This window comes from Hydra vulgaris, chromosome 15 (assembly GCF_038396675.1).
Source record: "Hydra vulgaris chromosome 15, alternate assembly HydraT2T_AEP".
NCBI lineage: Eukaryota > Metazoa > Cnidaria > Hydrozoa > Anthoathecata > Hydridae > Hydra > Hydra vulgaris.
In genome coordinates this window covers 28,549,932-28,565,986 of record NC_088934.1, presented here as the reverse complement: position 1 = coordinate 28,565,986, position 16,055 = coordinate 28,549,932, and the positions used below count along the sequence as shown (strand labels likewise).

General features: G+C 25.7%; 1 protein-coding gene across 3 annotated transcripts in view; it reads right to left on the bottom strand.

The window, feature by feature from the left end:
- The window catches only part of LOC101235239 (putative leucine-rich repeat-containing protein DDB_G0290503), an 81,218-nt gene that overhangs the window by 33,564 nt on the left and 31,599 nt on the right, over positions 1-16,055 (bottom strand). For all 3 annotated transcript variants that reach the window (XM_065818672.1, XM_065818674.1, XM_065818673.1), the window contains 4 exons: positions 5,258-5,341; positions 3,845-3,879; positions 3,340-3,455; positions 2,765-2,945 (listed from right to left, as the gene is read on the bottom strand). In XM_065818672.1, the coding sequence (XP_065674744.1) occupies positions 2,765-2,945; positions 3,340-3,455; positions 3,845-3,879; positions 5,258-5,341 (416 nt within the window). The remainder of the gene's footprint in view (positions 1-2,764; positions 2,946-3,339; positions 3,456-3,844; positions 3,880-5,257; positions 5,342-16,055) is intronic.

The window sequence follows — 16,055 nt, the reverse complement described above, 5'->3', positions numbered from 1 at the left end:
TTTCATTAAAATATTTCTTTGTAGTCTAAATATCATTTTGTCATACCAGTTGTGTGATATCAGTTGTGTGATATCAGCTGTGTGATATTAACTGTATGATATCAATTGCGTGATATCAGTTGTGTGATATCAATTTTGTGATATCAATTTTGTGATATCAGTTTTGTGATATCAGTTGTGACATACAAAAGTCTAAAAATAGTTTTAATTGTAAAATTAAAATTTACTGAGTCTTATTTGGAAATTCAATATCTCAGTCATGGCAAACAATCAACATTGCTTAGTCAGAATTAAACTAGAAAGTGAATATCGTTTAACATCATATAAACAGTTGCTTAAAATTGAACTTTTATAGGATTGACTGTCACTGAGATTTTCCATTAATTTACATCTTCTTCAATCATATCAATAATAATGATTATTTACTCAAACATTTGATTTCCTCAATAAACAAAAATATGAAACTGTTTGGATCAACTATGAAACCGAAATACCTATTTTGAAATAAGAGAAACTTTACTGAGTGGGATTGGTTTCTGAAACTAATTAAATAAAAAGATTTTAATGTAAAATTTATGCATCAGCAATATCAAAGTTAGTAATACTACTGGCTGAATTGAAATGATAGTTGCTGGGTGCCAAAAATGAATGTCGTTACTTTTTTTAAGGTTTTCTGAATATCAGTACCCTATCTCAAAAGAAGATGTAACTCTAATTGGATCTCATTAGTCATATTGTTCCTATACTTCACTCTTAAATCTTTGGTAGAATAGAAACACTTCAAAATTTGCAATAATATTTACTATTAAAATCCTTTTTACTTTTGTTTTTATGTTCTTCTAAGCAGATTTAGTATTCCTTTTCAAAAAACGTTGTTCATTTTCTCATTTTTTATCACAGCACTTGAGATTTCTACATTATAAAATGCAAACAATGATTAAAATGTGCACAATTTTCAGAATTAATACCTAATTATCAAACTAGTATGAGCTATTATAGAACTATTATTATCATACTATTATTTAGAGTAGATTATTAATTGTATAATATATTAATTGTATATTATATTAATTGTATAGTATATTAATTGTATAATATGTTAATTGTATAATATATTAATTGTATATTATATTAATTGTATAATATATTAATTGTATATTACATTAATTGTATAATATATAAATTATATTTCCGATCTTGTAATGTTAATTATTTTTCCATGTATAGTTGCAAAAATATTGAGTAGAAATTTGCAATGTTAATCAATGTTAATCAGGGTCATTTTTAATGTTATAAAAGAACTAAAGTATTGTTACAATTATCTGACATCTTTTATTTCACAATGATAGTTAGGCAACTCCAGGAATGAGTAAAAGTATCACCCTTAATAACAAAGCAAAAAGTTTGATTCACCTTGATTAAAACTATAAACGATCATCAAAAATTTTGAATTTTCTCTTCTTTGAATTTAATATCTTCAAAAATGGTCAAATATCAATATCAACCATTTTCTCTTACTAGAACTTACATTATTCATGAAAAATTTATTTTGTATTATGTAACCTTATAATTCATTGAATTAAATGAAAATTGTATTACTTATGTTGTTAAATTTTTGAAATAACAAAATTGTAATACATTTTTTTTTTGTTATTTCACCTCCCCAAGGCCCAGAAGGCCACTACAGATGAGGAGGCTACTTAATTGTGGTTATAACCCTCACTCAACTCTAAAACTCCGAAACACGAACCTTGACGAACAAGGCCGCTGCGCGGAGAAACAAGTTGAGTGCGGTACTACCAGGGACGTGGTGGGGATCGAACTCGGAACCTCTCGCTTATGAAGCGAGCACTCTACCACTACACCACTACCGCATAATAGCAATACAATTGATTCACAGAAATAGTTACTTTTGTCTACTAATATATAATTCAATATAATTCAGCAATAGATAAATTTATTTATAGAACAACTTCTAAAAAAATATCAATACTTAGAGATCAGGATAATAACATGTTTGAACACAAATCTGATGATTATATTAGATCGACTGACATTGATGATTTTAAAGAAACCATTTGCTTGGTATTCTTTTAAAAAAAAAAATGTAACAAGTGTAAATATATATAAAATATAATATTGATAACTGCCAATGTTATATTTTATTATATTTAGAGAGCAATAGATAATTGTAAAAGAAACTTATAGTTAACTTTTAAAAAAATTTGCAACATTTTTTTATAAATAGAAAACTTATTTCATTTTTTTTATTATTAAAAAAAGAGGCATTCCAAATTAACTTTAAAACAAAATAATTTTTTTTGTTGATAATAAATGGAAAAAAAATGTTTTTTAAAATATTCATCATAAAAATAAAAAAAAGATGTTTGTTTATTACTCTTAAAAACTGTTTTTTTTTTAAATGTCTTTTTTAAATTTTTTTAAAGCCAAATGATGCCATTTTCAAAATGTGAATTATTTTCATTAAAAAAAAGTAAACATTAATTAAGAAAGAAAAAAAGTAATCATTAATTTTTGTAAAATGTGTAAATATTAAATGTGTAAATATTATGCATTATATTATTAAATGTCAGTTCTTTAAATCTTTGAACAAAGACAAAGGAATAGATTTAAGTTTTGAAAAGATATCTTGAGAAAACCTTACTTTAGGTTTGCTTTTTACAAAAAAATATATTTAAAAGATTCATACACTTAAAACAAATATAAACTGAAATAAAATAACATTACAAATAATTTAACTCACTTGCTCAAGTTTTCAACAATCTTAAGATGATCGTTCAAAGAAACGATACTTCCTTGACTTTTTTCAAAATTTTCAATTTGAGATTTCAAAAGTAAATAGCCATCTTTGAGTTCAAGTAACTCTTGTTCTGCGTATTTCTTTCCTTTACTCTGTTCAGTTAGCTGATTTTCCAACTCTATCACTAAAATAATTTATATAAATGGTTGTCAGAAATTCTCAGGTAATGACTGACATTACCATTTTAAATATGGGACACCACTGAAAATAATGGGGGCAATAAATAATAATATAATTTTTTTCTGCTATTCTAAACAAAAAGAAATTTCATTCAAAATGCAATATAAATTGTTGCTTGGAAACCTATTTGGAAAATGAGAACTTGTTCTTTTTTTGTAAACTTTGCATTAATACCCTTACGGGTAGTTTTAAAAGCTTAATGAGAAGGTTAGCTATTGTTTAACTATATAAATATTAATTATAAAAAATAATCAATAGTGACAAAATTATCAGTAAAGAATGTTTTCTTTTATTTTCAAAAATTGATTGCATAATATCTTGTTAATATTTCAAAATACTTTTAAGAGAGTGTTCATTGGTTAACTTGCAAATAGTTTCTTTATACAAATGTATCTGCTTCATTGAATCTTCGTATTCCTCAAGAACAATCTTTGCTTGCTCCTTTAATGCATTCCTACAAAAAAAAAAAATTACAATCAACTTTTTTAAAAAAAATACTGTTTAACAATGAACTTTTTTAAAAAAAATACTTTTTAACAATGAACTTTTTTAAAAAAAATACTGTTTAACAATGAACTTTTTAAAAAAAAAACCTGTTTATTAATGAACTTTTTTAAAAAAAATACTGTTAACCATGTTAATCCACTTTTTTAAGAAATAATCTTTTTAAAAGTTATCTCTTCTTTGAAGAAAATCTTTTTCAAAAGTTATGTATTTGTTGAAATTATTATTTTTTGTTTTTGTTTATATCCATTTATAAGAAGAAAAAAAAGTTATTTATCTGTCAATTTAAGTAAAAATTCATACAATAATATTAAACCAAAAACAAGTTAACAAAATTACCACTTATCTTCTGGAATCATTTTATCTTTAATTTCCTAAAATAAAAATTTAATGATACCTAAAACAAAAAAACTTTATGCCTAAAATTAAATTTTTTTAATGATACCATTAAAACAAAAAAACATTCATATCCCATATTGCAATGTGTATTTAACATTTCCCATAGTTATGTGTATTTCATACACAATATATATTGTATACTTATACCCATCACTATGAGTACTTTACTATTATTATATCATCCTCCCTGTTATTATATCTAATGTATCCATCTAATGGATATTTCCACCATAACCACTTTTCTACTTTCCAATTTTTGAAAAGCTAATGTCAACCTAATTCTTAATAGAAATAGAATTAAGTGCAAAATTTAATTGACTTTAGAGGAAGAGAATGTTATCAGTAAGTTTTGAAAAATATTTTTTTGCTTAATAAAAATGATATTTCAAAAAAACAGCATGTTATTCAAAATTCTCTTATAAACATATACAACTTATAATCTTAAATATTTTCTTATTACTTTTAATGATTCAGAATAGTTTTCTTTCTTTTTAATAAGTTAATATTAAGCTATATTCTGAGCTTAGACTTCAACAAACTTATTGAACCACCATTAGTTTTTAATACTTTCTTACATTTAAAACAAATTTCAATGCTTTTCTATTTCTGATGAAATTCTTCCATATGTAAGTAATTTTTGCTTGAAAAATTCAATATATTCTCATACTCCTTTATGTTTAACCTCTAATAATCAAATCTTGAAAAATTGCTCAATTCTGATTTGAATTTGAGATTCAAAAACAAATTTGAGGATGTTTTAAAAGTAATGAATCAAATCAGTACAATGCAATGTAATAATATTGTATTGTAATATTAGAGAAGTAAAAAGAACATTCTTATTTGGTATTGTATTGCTGTGATGAAAAAAAATTACAATAACTAATGTATTATTTTTGTTCTAACAGTACATTAGAATTTAAAAACTATAGTATTTTATTTCTGTTATGAAAAACTGATAATTAATTGAAACAACTATCGTATTGTACTGCTGTTATGAAAATTAAAATAACTATCGTATTGTACTGCTGTTATGAAAATTAAAATAACTATCGTATTGTACTGCTGTTATGAAAATTAAAATAACTATCGTATTGTACTGCTGTTATGAAAATTAAAATAACTATCGTATTGTACTGCTGTTATGAAAATTAAAATAACTATCATATTGTTCTGCTGTTATGAAAATTAAAATAACTATTGTAGTGTACTGCTGTTATAAAAACAATTACAATAACTATTGTTTTACTATGTATTAAAATCCAAAAGTTTTTGTACCTTAATGTATTTACATTTTTCTTTCTTGCATTTACTACTTTGGATACAAATAAACTTCATGAATTCGATATAACATACCTTAAGTGATACAATTATGTCATCTTTTTCTTTAAGCTGCAGATCATAACTAGATAGCAATCCAGATATATACTCATTGCTAATCTGAAAAAAAAAATTTCATTTTAGTTTTTCTCTTGCTGAAAAAAGTGTTAGTATTTAAGTGAAAAAAGTGAGCAGATGAAAACAATGTAAACCTGCAATAGTAGACTTTTAAAAATATATTTAAGTGAAAAAAGTGAGCAGATGAAAACAATGTAAACCTGCAATAGTAGACTTTTAAAAATATATTTAAGTGAAAAAAGTGAGCAGATTAAAACAATGTAAACCTGCAATAGTAGACTTTTAAAAATAGCTTAATGTTTGCATTTTATTAAACTTTTAATATTGCTTAGAGTTTCAACATTAAACTTTTAATATTGCTTAGAGTTTCAACATTAAACTTTTAATATTGCTTAGAGTTTCAACATTAAACTTTTAATATCGCTTAGAGTTTCAACATTAAACTTTTAGAAAAATACAAAAAAAAAAAGGAAAAAAAAAGTTTCCCCTATTACAATACAAACTATTATAACGAGCTGTGATATCAAAAAACTATGACTTTTTGTCAAGGCAGAAGTATTTAGTTATGTCATAAGCAAATAGACAGAATTAACCTTTTTGCACCAATATGGTGCAAAAAGGTTTAGTGAGTCTATAATAATGACCTTGGTAGTAAATAATTAAATATGGTGTTTGACAAGCAAAGCCATTAATCAGACAAGGCTATTAATTAGATAAGCTTATAATTAAATAAGGTGTTTAATCAAAATTGCCTAATTTTATGTTTTAAAGAATATCTTTATGTGTGGCCAACAAATTGACCTTTAAAAACAAACTTTAAAGACAAAGTGATAAATATGTTTACATTTACTTAAAAGTGTTTGGAAAATGTCACATATAAAGATAGTGACTGTAGATGAAATTTTGGGTGTTTGAAAAGTTGTTTCAATGATTTTCAAGAAATTTGACTACTTTAAAGAAGTATAGTTTGAAGGGGTAAAAAGATCTTTTTCAAATAATGCCAAAATGAAAGAAAAACATCTTGCTGTAAACTGTCACCATTAGAGACAGGTGTTACCACTCAAAAAATAGATCAATTTTATTTGCACACCAAAATAATCTAGAATGCTGTTGTAATGACTCTTTAGTTTGATTTTATATTTAGTTTGATTTTATATTTATTTTAGTTTTATATTTAGTATGATTTTATATTTATTTTGGTTTTATAATTTCTGATACTCAAAATTTTCAGATGTTAAAAATAAAATCAGATTCAGACCTTAAAAATAAAATAAAAACCTTTAAAAATGTTTATTTTTAAACACAGCCAATTAAACAACTTGTGTACTGATTAATTGAGACAGAGTGTATTTTAGATCAAAGCTACTTTTAAACCTTATGTGTTTACTTATTCTTTCTGTTCAAGCTTTAGCTGGATTTATAAAATAAACAGTAAGTAATGTCAACTCAGTGAAGTGGTTTAATTATAAATAAATTTATTTTTTAGAAATTTTGCACAAATGAAGAACCCAATGAATAGGTTACCTGGAAGACACTTCTCACAAAATATTTTCATATGCTCTAAGTTGTTTGTAAAATATCTCTTATAAATATACTCTTTGTAATATATATGATACTTATATATATTGCAAAATATCTCTGTATAAATATAAATATCTCTTATAAATACACTCAAAATATACTCTTTGCAACCTTTTTTTTTTTAGAGGACATAATGGAGATGTTCTTTATTTTACGATGCATAATTGGTGAAATCCCATAAGTACAACCTTCCTTGTTCCTGCTACTTTGTAGGGTATTTCTAAGCAAAGGTGAGAAGAAAATAACTTTGATCATTGGGTTCTGGATTTCTGAGAAATTAACTATAATTTCTTGGGTTTATGGTTGAATAAAAAAGAGATGATCTCTCAATAAAAATATTTATCCTTGGCAGATGTTATATGCATCTGGCTACTGCTTTGTAGAGGCCTTTTAGAAAAATAATTTAGAGGTAAGAAGAAAATATCTGTTGACAAGGCTAGCATCCCTTCTTCAATGAATAGGAAAATGTAAATGTAAACTTGTGTTTCCTGCCTGCAATTTTTGCTTATGCATACTTGGATTTTTGCTTATGTCTTCTGAACTCTAAACAGAACTTTCTGCTCCCAGAAAGGCTGATTTTTTTCATCATATTTGATTGCTCCCAATCTTGAATCTCTCTTCAATCTTGAATTGAGAGATTCAAGATTGAAGAGAGATTCAAGAGACCACAACTAAAAGTAGCCTCCTCAACTGCAATGGTTTTCATGCTCTTGGGGAGGTAAAAACAAATTATATAAATGGCAAATTATTACTAAATCCTGTACTTTACATCGAAGATTACCAAATACTACTGATCTCTTATGAAAACTTATTAAACCCATTGCAAAGTTAGCATCTTCTAAAGTTTCCTTCCTTAATTGTAGTCACCATTTTTCTTACTCCTAATTGCAACCTCTACCCTTATAAATCTCTTATTTGTCCTTGTACTCATTATTTTCATACTAGGATGGGTTCTACAAATGAGGTCCTCTCTCCTTTAGAAAAGGTGTTTTGCAAATGTTATCAGAGCTGCTTAAGTTGCTAGGCTCGAGTTTTTGTTACATCACTATACCTCTTTTTTGAAAATACTAACATGGTTGCTTTAACTTTGTTAAAAAATTCTCTGTGCAGTGGCCCCTCATTTATCAAGATTTGTTTCGTAAATTAAAGGATTGAGTAAAAGTTGAAACAACAATAAAATAATATTAAATGAATAGTCTTCTAGACTGGCACCTCGACCTTGGAAGGTGAATAAAATAAAAAAAATTTAAAAAACCAGCCCTTAATAACATCAATCTTTTCAAACAATACTGTAAATTACAAAGCCACCCTAACATGTGGTAGTAATGATTAAAGGTTATCTCCAATATATAGACATTTCCAAAGGTTTTCCTAATCATTATTTTTCATTTTTTTTTTATTTACTATTTTCAGTGTTTTTACTTTAGTTCATTTGATAATTAATTTTTGATAAAAATATTTCTGAATAATTATTCTTACCTTAGATTAAACTTTAGGGAAAAAATACTAGAGACATAGGAAAGGAAATTAATTGACATCATTCAATGTTAGCAAGATGGCTGAAATGGTATTTGGCAGATCCTGTATGCAAGAATTCCATCAAGGAAAAAACGTCTGGAAGACCAAGGAAAATGACAGGGAATAATAAAAATAAAATTGTAAAATGTGTAGTAATTAATAATCCTTTTATTTCTGCACACCAGTTAAATTTTGAGAATCCTGAATTGCTTGGAAACATCAACATTAGGACAGTGCAGCAAAGGATGCAAAAAGGATTGTCTTCGCGCCATTATGCCAAAAAATCTCTCATCACAGCCACCATGAAGAAGAAACGATTTGATTTTGCTAAATCTTACATGCATTTGGATGTTGCAAAAAAAGATTGGAAAAAAGTAATGTTTAGCGATGAGTCAAAGTTTGCAATGTTTTCAAGTCGTTGAATTAGCGTGCGTTGACCCATAGGCTGCAACCAAGTCTACACGCAAAAGACTATGAAATACTCCCATAGTATCATGGTTTAGGGGTGTTTTTCTGCATTTGGACATGGGGGGACTTTATTTCTTGCCTCCAAATAGAAAAATGAATGGAGATCATTATATTAAAGCCCTTAATGACCATCTTCTGCAACTTATGTTATGCAATATTATGTAGTTCCATGGAACAACAATTTTCCAACATAACTCAGCTCCTTGCCATACATCCAAAAAAGTCAAAGATTAGCTTAATGAACACAATATAAATGTTCTAGAATGGCCGAGAAACAGCCCTGATCTCAACCCAATTGAAAACCTTAAGAAAATAATGAAGGACAAGGTACAATGACATGATACAGGATTGGTGAAGAAATTAACTGAATCTCTCAAATCTCTCAAATTGACCTGGTGCATGGAAATTAGCAAAGAATTATGCAATAGACTTGCTTTATCTATGCAAAACCATCTGAAAGAAGTAATAAAAGCTCACAGGAACATGACTAAATACTAAAACCTATAAAATTTAAAGGCTCTATTTAGGGCCACAATTTTTTACTAAAAAAAGATAAAATTTTGTGTGTGTGTGTGTGTGTGTGTGTGTGTGTGTGTGTGTGTGTGTGTGTGTGTGTGTGTGTGCGTGTGTGTGTGTGTGCATGTTTATTAATAAGTTTTATTCTACATATAAAATTTCAATGTTGCTAGAGAATGTAATAATTGATTTGATAGATAATTTTTGATAAGAATATGAATTATAATAAAACAAACTAAATACTTTTTTTAGCAACTCGCAATTATTTAATGATTTACAAATAATTTAAGTTAAAAGCATTGATTTATAGATTTACAAATAATTGATTTAAATTTAAAGGCATGGATTTATGGATTTACAAATAATTAATTTAAATTTAGTGGCGTAAATTTATTGATTTACAAATAATAAAATAAAAACATATAGCTATGTACTAAAAAATCACTAAAACATTGAAAAAAGAAGTAGTCGAAATGTATAACACTAAAATAAAACAAACTAACTGAGTTCTATTTGAAGTTCTATAAAAATTAATATAGGTTATATATATTTTAGTCAATATTGTCAATATTGGTAATTTAATTTTAAAAAAACCAAAGGTTGTCTATGCAATGTTAACATAAAATAACTATTGAAAAAATTTTGGGGCATTTTTCAGTTTTAAAATACCTTATAGTAAGTAATTTTTAATTTACATTAAAATATATTTGCACACAATAGAATATTAAAGTTATTTTAGGGTATTGTAGAACAACTAAAAAATAAATTTCTAAAATGTTGCTAAATCTTTATGAAAATTTGTGAAAGTAATGACAATATAATAACAAAAAGCCATTAGAAATTTTTTTTAAGTAACGCTCTTTTGACCATACTAGTAATTATTATATATAAGCTTATAATATTATATAAGTATTTTTATCATTATATATAACAGCGTGGAAAATAACGGCCGGTCAACAGTCTACAACTAACTGAAATGACTAAAATTGTTATTTTGACCTTCCAAAATGAATTCTTGCCGGCCATTATTGAGCGGTTGAAAAAAAAATCAGAGCTTTAAAAAAACAAGGCATTAAAAATAATGATGTAATTTAGAAAATGCATATACTTAAATTTCATGTTTACGATGTGTTACTTTAATTAGCTTTGTTGACGAATTTGTGACATACACTATATCCTATTTTTTTTTTTTTTTTGCTTCACTTATTTAAATTACTTTCATTTTACTGGTGGTTAAAAACCTTTTTTTTATGAACAATAGCGTACTGTTTTGTTGGCGTCACAAAATTTTACTAATTAGAATTCTGGGAATGACATACCAACAAACAAATCATTTTTGTAAGCATAGCTTTATAAAGTGTTATTTATTTCTTATGACTGTGATATAAGTTAATATTGGCATTGGAAAAAAATTTGAACAAGGTTTTTTGCTGGAAAAAATGATCCTATAAGTATTTAGTTTAAATGTCTCTTTAATTTTAGAGCCCTTATAGCAATGTATTATGCACACTTTTATATTAGAAATTTGAAAATACCCTGAAGATTTGAGCAAATTGAGTCTACAGTTTATTATTCGCTGCTTATCGTTTTACTAGATATTTTAAAAAGATCCTTAAAAAATAATTTTATAGTTTATTGCTGTGTTTAAAATATAACTATACAGGGTTAAAAATTTGTATTGGTTAAATAAAACAGATAATGTTCTCAATTTTTGCCATATTTCAGTATCATGGTTCTAATGAAGATGTTTCTTATAAGTTTACAATTTTTAAAGGTAAAATAGAGCTATAATTAGTTTCTTTTGTGTAAATCTTTGTTTTTTTTGTTTGTGGAATTTTGTTAACTTAAATCATATTTTGCTGGGTCAACAAAATCAAATAATGCTTATATACTACTATTTTATTTTTAATCATCAATGTTTTAGCAATGTTGTTAAAATCTTTTCTTTCAAACATATGAAGCCATGTTTTTAATTTAAAAGTTTTTATTTGTTTTTGCCAGTTAGTCATTATTTCTTAATTATTTCCAGATTTAGGAAACTTTATAAAAAATGTTCCTGGAGGTAATCTATCACTATATCTAATCTGATCTAAAAATTCTTCAAGAACAGTACTTTGTAGGACCTTTGCTCTTCATGTTTATCAAATTGTTTGTCCGAATATCAATCCCATAATCACTTGCGCTACATTAAGTCAAGCAAATTTATTGCTATATTTGTATAATACTTGGCTCTCTCTAAATGCACTTTTTCCTTATAGTATATGGAATCATTTTGAAAATGATGGCCCCAGAACTCATGAACTTGAAAATGATAGTCCCAGAATTCATGTTGAATCTAAATTGTATTTTATAAAAATAGCTTCAACAGGGATGATTATTAATTGAGAATATTTAATACTTACCCTTTTTAGAACACAAACAGCTATTTTGCTATATGCTATTGAAGTTCATATTTTATTGTTTTAATAATTTATTTATTGTTTTAATAATTTATTTATTTTCACGTATAAAATGGTAACAGATGAATGATGTTTTTTATGTAGCACTTTGTATGTACATTTATGAAGTACACTGTGAACCACAGAGACCGCCAGGTTTTATGTCGTGGCACTCAAACCAAATCCTTACTATGTAATAGTTTTAACCATATTGATTCAAAAAAATTATTTTCAAAATCAAAATGCGTTGCTATCATACAATTTTAGATATAATTTTATTCTAAAATTGTAATAAAATTTTTTTAATTTTTGCTGAATCTCAAATTTTTGCTGAATCTCAAAAATTTTTTATTCAAAAAATTGAATAAAAAACTTTTTTTATCACTGGAAACTGCTAAAAAAAATTTAATAGGTTTTATAATTCATTTCATAACATTGATTTTTAATATAATGCACCCTAATTTATACATTTTTAATTATTATATAATAAAAACTTTAATAAAAAATAAATTTTGTTTTTAATTTTTTATTTTAACTAATACTAATGCAGTTATTAGATAAAATTTTACCTAATTTACCCTCTATTTTAACTAAACTAATATATTTCCTCAATTAGAAAATAGTTCAGTTCGGTAGTTAAATAGTTTTAAATTTCAGAAGGTTCAATCGCTTAATCTAACTGGTATTAATATATATATTTTTTTGAATAACTATGAATTCTACTTGTTGTTGTTGCTGGGATAAGTATGGCAAAAGATCTAAACCATTAAAAAATATGAATAAAAACTTAGAGGAACAAATTCAGTTGTTTATCTTTCCAGGATATTCTATGAAAAACGAATGCTATCCATCAGTTGTTTGTTCTGGATGCAGATGAGAATCTTTGTAGACTTAAAAAGGGAGATTCGCCTCGTGGTAAATGGAGAGCTAAAGTAACCAAGATATATTTAATGATTCTAATTTTTATTATTCTTACTTTCTTTTTCATAAAAGTTCCTTTATTTAGTTCGAGTGGAAAAAGTTTCTTTTTTTATTTAGTTCGAGTGGAAAACTCTTTTGAGGAGTACTTCCACTGCCAATATCATTCTTCAAGATGAGACAATCAATTTACCTAAATCTGAATCAAGCTTATGTTCTTTTTGCTATACATATCTTGCGCCTGGTTATCCTCATAACTGTAAACCCACCAGTGCAGTGACTAATATTATTTCATTAGCATTCCTACTAGGTTCTCTTCAAGCTGAGCAGGTAAAAAACAGTTTTTGGTGATATTAAATAAACATTAACTACAAAAGTTATGTTTTAGTGCAACTTATATTTAGGTTGCTTCTGGAATCATAAAAAGTAAAATGGCTTCAGAAAATTTGATTGATGGATCTACTTTTTGTTTATCTACAGGAGGAAATCCTCTTAAAGTCACAATGGCACACCAGAAAATAAAGCAAAAAGAAGCTCTATCCAGCAGCTTTCTCTTGAATTAATTAAGCAATTACAGGTTGTGCTAGAGCTGTCAAATAGAAAAACAAAAGAGATGGTTGCTACTCTATGCAAAGGTTTAGGAAGTAAACTATCCATAGAGCCTAATATTTTTGGTCTTCTTTCTGAATAAGAAGATTATATTTCTAATTACTACTATGTACAGAAGTGTGCATTTGTTGACAGTATAGGCCATGTAATTTCAAGAGATCTTGTATATGTTCAAAATACATCAAATTTTGTGCTAGACTTGTTAAAATTATGTAGTTTAGACCCAACTCCAACCTTTACAAGAATTTCATTGGATGGCGGTGATTCATTTTTAATAGTGATTATCAACACCTTTGATTGTCATAAGTTTTTGAATAGTGGTGTACAACGATCACAATTTCTAGCTATTGTTGAAGATATTCCTGGATCTAATTATAATTTGAGGCAAATTATAGAAAAGTTAAATTTTCAATATGTCAGTTTTTATGTTGCTTTTGACCTAAAATGTTGAAATGTGTTATTTGGCTTATCTGGGCATTCTGAGAAAAGAGCTTGTTTATGGTGTGAGGGAACACCCATATTAGATTCAGGGACAAAACAAACTCTTGGCAGTATTGATTATTGGTACAATAAGTATTTAGAAAATGAATCAGTTAAATCATCCATGAAGACTTCATGAACTGTATTAATCCTCAAACTTTGTATATTGACCTAGATCCAGATTCTTTAATTGAGCAACTAGTTCCTCTGCCTGAACTTCATTTATTAATTGGCTTTGTTTCATTGCTAGGAAATTTTTTGTTGGATGTCTGGCCAGGATTTGATGATTGGCTGAAGTCAAATAATGTCATTCAGAGAGGCTATCAAGGTAGAGGCTGGGATAGAAACAATTCAAACAAAATATTAGAAAACTTAGATTTCCTTAAAATAAAAATGTTAGAGTTGTTTACATGTTTGATTCAAATTGTTCAGTGTTACTGCAAAAAATAGTTGTTTTTCTAGAAAGTTACAACCTGGCTTCAAAGAAGCAATAGCAAATTTAAAGAGTTCATTTCTTTCTGCACAAGAGGTTGCATTAAATTAAAAAAAAAAATTAATACAACATAGGAAGTTTACATTCTACTGTGTCACGTACAGCTATATATGGAATACCATAACCAAGGATTAGGAAACTTTGCTGAACAATGTGGGTAAGGTATTCATGCAAAGTTTAAACCAACATGGACTAGATTTAAGAGACAAAAAGAGCATCCAGATCATGGTGACAGGCCACTATCAGCAGTGGTGGATTTTGGAGCAAAAAGAATTTTATTTTGATTATACATTTTTGTGTATATTTGTACTAATATATATATATATATATATATATATATATATATATATATATATATATATATATATATAAATATATATATATATATATATATATATATATATATATATATATATATATATATATATATATATGTATATATATATATATATATATATATATATATATATATATATATATATATATATATATATTTATATATATATGTGTATATATATATATATATATATATATATATATATATATATATATATATATATATATATATATATATATATATATATATATATACTACAATCTCTCTAATTCGAATCTCCTTAATTCGAAAACCTCCATAATTCGATTAAATGCAAAGTCACCGTGAAATGCGTTTAAGAGAAATTAACTTTCTATACTTCAAACTTTTATTTTTCCTCATAAAATTTGAATTAGAGAGATTCTACTGTATATATATATATATATATATATATATATATATATATATATATATATATATATATATATATCAGGGCTCGAATTAACGTAAAAAAATCTAATCGCGATTTTTTTGTTGCTCATAACCCCTCCTCCACTCCCGCCGGAGGGAAGGGGGCATTATTTATTTTAACTTATTTACAATAACATATATAATAAGTCTCATTTTTGCATAAGAAGTCATAACATTTACGTTCAGCGGTTGTAAGGTAGCTTTAGTTATAATTTACATTATTACTATTATTACATTGCATTAAATCTAATGGCTGTATTTTTGTAAAATCAATGAACTTGATATAATCTTCTTTTAATTAACTATTTCATTTTCTATTTTATTTACATATTTTAAACTGTTTAAAACAACTAGAATATTTAATTTTCTATAAATTTTTAACAGTAAAAAAAATTATTTAAAACTCTAATAAAACAATCTATAAATTTGAAACAGTTATAAAAAACTATTATAAATGAAGAAAACATTATCGTGATAAAATGTTAAAACCTAAAATTTTCACGAAAACCTGCAACATCACAAACAAGAATGATACTTTAATTTCTTATTAAGTAAGTTTTCTTATCTAAGTAACCTTATCCCATGATATTTCTATCTATTGCTTTTTCATTCTATGTATTTTTTAATGAAAGTTGGCGTTCACTTTTTACATTCAATAAAATAAAGCAAAAGAAAAAAATGTGCCTAAATATATATATACACACATATATATATACACATATACATATATATATATATACATAATATATACACGCATAAATATATATATATATACAAATATATATATATATATATAAACACATAAATAAACACACACACATATATATACACACACATATATTAACATATATATATATATATATATATAATATATATATATATATATATATATATATATATATATATATATATATATATATATATATATGTATTTTATTTCTGTTTGTA